Here is a 7,478-nt window from a genome sequence, read left to right as displayed (position 1 = left end):
ACAGTCTGTTAATCTGGGCAGCACGTTCTTGATGCTTGACCAATATAAATATTATTACATTCTTTGGAAGGAATACTATATTATTTGAGTTTTGCAGGCTATTCTTAATTAGTTTATTTTTCAAAATCTTATTTTATTTAAATACTAAGTTAATGTCAATAGTTTTTAAAATGGCCACTGCAGGGAAGAAATAAAGATGAAATGGCAAACAGAGAATATTCTTAAGTTCTTTGTTAACACTGGTTGGATTGTAACGTATCTTTTTTGCTTTATTTTTTATAAAGTTCTAAAAATATGGAAGGTAACATAATGAATCTCCTATTTCATCAATAATTCTAAACTCTTTTTCCGAAAATTGAGGACTTCAATTTCTAAGAGCTCTAAGATACATACTGGGAAATGTTGACATCCTAATTTGTTTAGCATGGTTAGAGTAAAAATTAATATATGGCAAATTATTCGTGGGTTTCCAATATATTTTAAAACTAAAATTGGTGTTATTTTTAATAACTAAAATATCCAAAAATGATATACAATTATTTTCTTCATATTCTATTGTGAATTTTATGGACGGTAAAAGATTTTTAATTGTATGCAAGAAATCAGAGATATTTACATTCTCTTTTACAATACAAAAACAATAGTCTACATATCTAACCAAAAACACCTCAGAGAATAGATTTCTTGGAATAAGTCTAGACTCATAGAATTTCATGTAAATATTAGACAAAAGTGGCGAAAGAGGGTTTCCCATGACCATACCAAATATTCGTTTATCAAAATTACCATTGAAAGTGAATTTGAATTTTTCATACCAAGGGATATCAAATTAATAATGACATTGGTAGGTAACTCTAGAATCTAGCCACTGGGGGGGCAAGCCAGCCCAACTTGGTGCCGGTCCCAAGCCCGGGTAAATAGAGAGGGTTAGTGACAGGAAGGGCATCCGACTGTAAAAACCCAATGCCAGAACCATGGTTAGTCTAATCCAGATTCAGAGAGAATGCCAGGGCGTACCCCGGTTAAGCGACGCGCAGGGGCCTCGCCTGACCCCTCCGATAAATAGGCAAGGGCTACCGCAGTGTGGGCGATTGTGGTTAAAGAAGCAAGTCCATATGATTAGAATTGGGACACTAAATGTGGGTAGTATGACAGGAAAGAGTAGAGAGGTGGCGGAGATGATGAATACGAGGAGACTTGACATCTTGTGTGTGCAAGAAACAAGATGGAGAGGGAACAAGGCAAAGGAAATAGGAGGAGGATGTAAGCTCCTGTACAGTGGAGCAGACGAGAATGGTAGAAGTGGAGTAGGCATCATTGTAAACAGTGAACTGAAGGAAAAAGTGGTAGAAGTCAAAAGAAGTGGTAGTCGGATAATGAAGGTCAAGTTAATGTTATCAGAAGAAGTCCTAAATGTGATAAGTGCTTATGCCCCACAAGCTGGATGTGATGAGGAAGAGAAGTTAATGTTTTGGCGGGAGTTGGAGGAAGTATTAACATCAATCCCAGAGGAAGAGAGAGTTGTATTGGGTGGAGACTTGAATGGACATATAGGTACAGATAGAAGAGTGATTTCAAGAATCCATGGAGGACTAGGAATGGGGGAGAGGAACGAAGAAGGCGAAGGCATCATAGACTTCGCAGTGGCATTTGATATGGCACTAATTAATACATTCTTTATGAAGAAAGATTATGTGACATATAGAAGTGGTGGAAGAGAGAGTTAAATTGATTTTCTGCTCTGTAGGAGACAACACCTTAGGGAAGTAAAGGATTGTAAAGTGATATATGGAGAGATTGTTGGCCAACAACATAAGCTGGTGGTTGCTGACCTTTCAATTCGAAAAGGGACAAAGGGAAAGAGGAAAAGTAACCCTAAGATCAAATGGTGGGAGCTAGAAAAGGCAGAAAATGTGGAGTTGAGATCTAGGTTTAAGTAGAATGTTCTGAGAGAAATAAAGTTGGAAGATGATGTAAATGATTGGTGGGAGTTTAACAGCAATGTGATCCTAAGGTATGGGAGGAAATTTTAGGCAAAACATCAGGCAAAGGTCCCCAAAAGATAAAGAAAGCTGGTGGTGGACTAAAGACACACAAGACAAGATCAAGAAAAGAAAGAATCCCAAAAGAACTATGATAAACACAAACCAGAAGAAAATGAGCAAATATCAAAAGAAGCAAAGAAAGTTGCAAAACAACAAGTTGCCAGAGCCAAGGCTGCTGCTTTTAATGATTTGTATGAGAATTTTGACACACCGGAGGGCCAAAGAAACATCCACAGGATAGCCAAAGCTAGAGACAAAGCAACAAAAGACCTCACACACATTAAGCAAATTAAAGAGGAAATGGTAAGGTTCTAACAAAAGAGGAGGAAATTAAAAGTAGATGGAGAGAGTATTTTGAAAACCTTCTAAATGAAGAAAATCCCAGGAATATCATTGAGGATGGAGTAGCAAATGAAAGAGAAGTTCCCAGGATTAGTTGGAGAGAAGTGAGGCGGGCACTAAGTAAAATGAAGAAAGGTAAAGCAGTGGGACCAGATGGAATACCAGTCGAGGTGTGGAGGTGCTTAGGAGAGGAGGGAATTGACATCTTGTGGGACTTGTTCAATAAGATCTACCAGCAGGAGAAGATACCTGACGCCTGGAGAAACAGCCTGCTAGTCCCCATTTACAAAGAAAAAGGGGACATCCAAGATTGTGTCAACTATCGGGGCATAAAGCTGATGGCACATACCATGAAAATCTATGAAAGAATAATAGAGGTAAGGCTAAGGGCTGAAACATCTATAAGTGACGAACAGTTTGGGTTCATGCCAGGAAAAGGGACAACAGATGCCATCTTTGTATTGCGACAAGTAATGGAAAAATATAGAGAAAAAGGAAAGGAACTACATCTTGTATTTATAGATCTTGAGAAAGCATATGATCGAGTGCCTAGGCAAGAAGTGTGGAGGTGCATGAGGGAAAAAGGTGTCTCAGAAAAATATGTGAGGATTGTAAACGATATGTATAGAGAAGCAACAACACAGGTAAGAAGCTCAGTGGGAACAACAGACAAGTTTGAGGTGAAAGTGGGACTCCACCAAGGTTCTGCCATGAGTCCCTATATTTTTGATATGGCAATGGATGTGATAGTGTCTGGAGTGAAAGATCAAGTGCCTTGGAGTGTACTCTTTGCAGATGACATAGTGCTAGTGACCATCAGTAAGGAAGAAGCAGACAGGAAATTGGAGTTGTGGAGAAGTGCTTTGGAGGACAGAGGCCTAAAGATAAGCAGAGCAAAAACGGAATATATGTGGATGAATGGAGGAGACCAAGAGGGAAGCATCAACTTAGAGCAGGCAGAAGTAAAAAGAGCTACATCCTTTAAGTACCTTGGGTCATGTGTCACTGATTGTGGAGGATGGAGGAGGAAGTGAATCACAGAATACAATCAGCTTGGTGCAATTGGAGGAAAACATCAGGTGTGTTATGTGACAAAAGATTTAATGTAAAGATGAAGGGAAAATGTACAAGAGCATTGTCAGACCTGCGTTGATGTATAGTTGTGAAACATGGCCTATGAAGAAAGCACAAGAGAGAAGATGGAAGTGGCAGAAATGAGAATGCTGCGTTGGATGTGCGGAGTGACAAGAAGAGACAGGATAAGGAATGACTTCATAAGAGGGACGGTGAAAGTTACAGAAATATCAAAGAAGCTGCAACAGAGACGATTACAATCGTTTGGACATGTTATGAGAAGAGAGGAGGATTCTGTATATAAAAGAACCATTAATATGGAAGTGCCTGGAACAAGGAGGAGAGGTAGACCAAGAATGAGATGGAGAGACACAATTAACAGGGACATGCAGGAGAAGAACGTGAGTGAGGTAATGCTGCATGATCGCAGAAGATGGAGAAGACTAATAATAAACCGCGACCCCATATAAAGATGGGAAAAGCTGAAGATAAAGAAGAAGATTGGTAGGTAACTCTAGATTATACTAGTCCAAATGTTGTGATAAATTTTGAAGTAAGTCATCAATAGGAACTTTAGTAAATAAAGATGTCACATCAAAACTGGTTAATTTGTCAGCGCTGGGTAATTCAGTATGGGAAAGTCTAGTACAGAAATCAACAGAGTTTTGTAAATGAGAATTTGAAATAGTACCCAGAATAGGTGATAGTAATTTAGCTAGATGTTTATAACGTTTATATCAAATAGAACCGGCTGAACTGATACTTGATGAGCTTAGACGTGCAATCTTTAGTTACCAAAATCACGGTGATGGAGACCATTCATGTTTTATACAAACGTTTTGCAAATCAGGAAGCATCTTGTAATCATGTTGACAGAACCATTTTTGAAACAGCTTTTAGAGTCGCCCACGCTGGACGCGGCCTTTATCTTAATAATGGCATTTTATTTGGATCAGTCAAAGGAATGGTTATGGAGTCCCCACTGGACCCTATTTTCTCCAACATCTTTTTGTGACCCCTGGAGAAGAGCATAATGGAAGACTAACCCCTTAGGCCCTACCCACTATTTTGTAGGAGATGCGCTGACAGCACGTTCGCCCTGTTCTGTTTCCAACGTGAGGCAGAGTCCATATATAAGGTTTACCTTGGAGAAGGAGGTGAATAACAGGCTTGTCTCCCTTGAGATTGTTTCCAGAGGTAAATCAAGTTTGTACAAGGGTGTATATAGGAAAAAGACATTTACTGGTTTGCGAATTAATTTTGATAGTGTCTCCTTCTTTCATTTTCATCTAAACCCTATTTTAGCCCTCCTCCACAGGAGTTTTATTCACTCACCAATTGGATTAGCTTCCATAACGAGTGATCCTTTTTGATAAAATATTTTAGTAATAACTGTTTTCCATCACTGCTTTTTTTTCTTTGCAGATAGCTAAACAAATTTTTACCCGTGAAAATGGTTGAACCACCCACCCATACTTAGAGTGCCGAAATTGAAAAAGTTTCCTTTTCATGCATAATGATACCTTCTGAAGAAAATGGAAGTCTGTCATTCAAAAGGTGTTTCCTGCATTTACTTTGAGAATTATACTGAAAAATCCACTAACAATTGGGTCCCTGTTCAAGTTCAAAGACTTGTCCAGTCCTCTACTTTCATTCAACTTTGTGTATAAATATTCTTGCTTGAGATGTGAGAGAACTGGTGGCAAGTTGTCTCATCCTGAGCAGTCATACATAAGGATTCAGTCAAAAATTATAAGACTTACATTGATAGCAATCACTGAGTCAGCCTGCCCACATCTGAGGAAGGAAGGAAAAGCCACCCATGCTTTTGCTAAAGCATAGCCAAATTGCATAAGGTACGTCTGGAATTGAAAGGAATCTACCCTTAAGCTTTATTCTTTATCTCGAGACTTCATCTTTCATTACCCTTTTCCTTGTTATCTACAAGTGCAGTGACATTATGTCAAGTGTCCCTTTGACTCAGTGAATTAATGAATTAATTCTCCCTTTATCAGTGATATATATATATATATATATATATATATATATATATATATATATATATATATATATATATATATATATATATATATATATATATATATATATGTATATGTATCTACCGTTTCACTTTGCAAGGTGTGAGTGGGTACAGAGAAAACTTAAGTAATAGCTATGCAAAAACATTACACCGTTCGAGAAAATAAAGAAAGAATATGAATGTTAGAGAGCACTGAAAAATGCTCGGTATTTTCTGGCCCACGTCTGCCTTTCATAACTAGGACGCATTTCTGGGGAACCATCTGCGGTACTTCAGCGAAGCATAAACTCTGCCTCATGTTTGAGGAGTGGATGCGTGTAAACAAGTCAGCGTTTATGCATGCATTCGCACTCACACAAACAAACACACACTATAAGCGATATAAGACGATCAAATAACATTTTGGAATTAAAATAATTTTGACCAGAGGGAAAAGACTGGGAACCAATATAGTAAAATCACGACGAACGGGAAATACAAATAGTGTTCATTCGTGACTCTTCATTTTCTAATTGATGGTTATTATGTGAGAGAACGTCAAATGGTAATTTTTTATTGGTCTGCTAAACTTGACCATGAAAAAAACTGTAGGACGCTGGTTTTTTAATATTTAAGTATTCGATTACCATTAAGACACGATGTCATGCTTCGACCCCATGGCACTGGCTTTTTTGAAAATGCTTATTTAAAAAAGCTCTGAACAATTTTACAATATTATTTGAAAGCTGTTTCTAATTCATTCATTTCTTTCCGATAAGAATCAGGATAAATTCTAATTGCGCATAACGTTTTATTTCTTGTATGGCTTATAAGGTTATACACTACCACTAACCCATATCCATAAAAATGTTCTTTTAGAAATGTCTGTATTTACATCAGGTGGTGTTGACGGTGTCGCTAACAGTCAAACACATTTATCTCATTTGTTAGAAAGGATGGTCGGCGAAGATATATGCTTCATACTAATAAACAACGTTACAGAGTTATAAAGCCCTGTCATATTTTTGCAGGGTCGTTTCTGTATTCAGAGAGAGAGAGAGAGAGAGAGAGAGAGAGAGAGAGAGAGAGAGAGAGAGAGAGAGGATCCTCTTAATTGGAGTGGTTGATGGAGTCGAGTTTGACATGGTGTCACTGAGTTATGAAACTGCTAATTAAACTTGCAAGAGTATACCCACCTCGAGCTAATATCCTTCATAGGCAGACAGGCAGTCAGACAGCAAATTAAGAGGCTAAAAACACAGTGGAAATATTAACCGAATTATGGTTTCAAATGATTCCACCATGCTGAACTTCATTCCAAGCTTTCCCTTTAATAGTATTTGGAACTACTTTAGTTGAAAAACATTTTACATCGCACAATCGTATTTCGTTCATGAGTATTCCATCTTCGAAGCGAAATCGGGAAAGAAAATGATCGCACCTTTATTTAAATGAATTTTTTTTTACTTTTTTTAAATGCTTTATAAAAATGTCATATGTCTGACTAATATTTGTAATGTTTGACTAAAATTTACGTCCTACCGAGCTTGAGTCTTGTCCTATACACAACCTGATTGTGTTAAAGTTTCATCCAAGTATCTCAGTGATGAGAAAGGAAATGCATAATTTGATTAATTTCTCTCAAGATACATTATAAGCTCAATTAAAGGTAAAAGTTTAGGATAAAATAAATAAACTTATTTGGGTAAAATAAACATATTTAATATAATATTATTTACTAACTTAATCATAATCAATCAACGCTACTCAAAACTTCCTTCACCAAAATTCCTAAATTAAAGTCTATATGACCAAAGTAGATTTAATTGCTTTGTTTAAGGACTCAAAATAGATGCTCTTAGTTGGCCAAAAAATTCCTTTTGGTTGTATTCTTTTCCCTTTTATAGAGCTCGGTAATGATGACCTCCTGCAGTTCCTTTGCGTCTTAACTGAGAGCTCAAACCACTTTTGTGCTTGTGAGTTCATCAGAAAGTCAT

The 7,478-nt window shown here is 37.3% G+C and overlaps 1 protein-coding gene across 1 annotated transcript; it reads left to right on the top strand.

Annotated features, from left to right (window-relative positions):
- Positions 1 to 974: 974 nt before the first annotated feature.
- Positions 975 to 1,727, top strand: LOC136839520 (craniofacial development protein 2-like). The gene has a single exon (XM_067105715.1). It carries the CDS (start codon positions 975 to 977, stop codon positions 1,725 to 1,727), a length of 753 nt encoding a protein of 250 aa, XP_066961816.1.
- The last annotated feature ends 5,751 nt before the right edge of the window (positions 1,728 to 7,478 follow it).

The sequence above is a fragment of the Macrobrachium rosenbergii genome, chromosome 1, assembly GCF_040412425.1.
Source record: "Macrobrachium rosenbergii isolate ZJJX-2024 chromosome 1, ASM4041242v1, whole genome shotgun sequence".
Lineage (NCBI taxonomy): Eukaryota > Metazoa > Arthropoda > Malacostraca > Decapoda > Palaemonidae > Macrobrachium > Macrobrachium rosenbergii.
Note: the sequence above shows the minus strand (reverse complement) of the source record. Positions and strands in the feature narration are given on the sequence as shown.

Bases quoted from the DNA above. Each gene is read 5' to 3' on its own strand.
- LOC136839520 (XM_067105715.1), top strand. From the start codon at position 975: ATGGTTAGTCTAATCCAGATTCAGAGAGAATGCCAGGGCGTACCCCGG.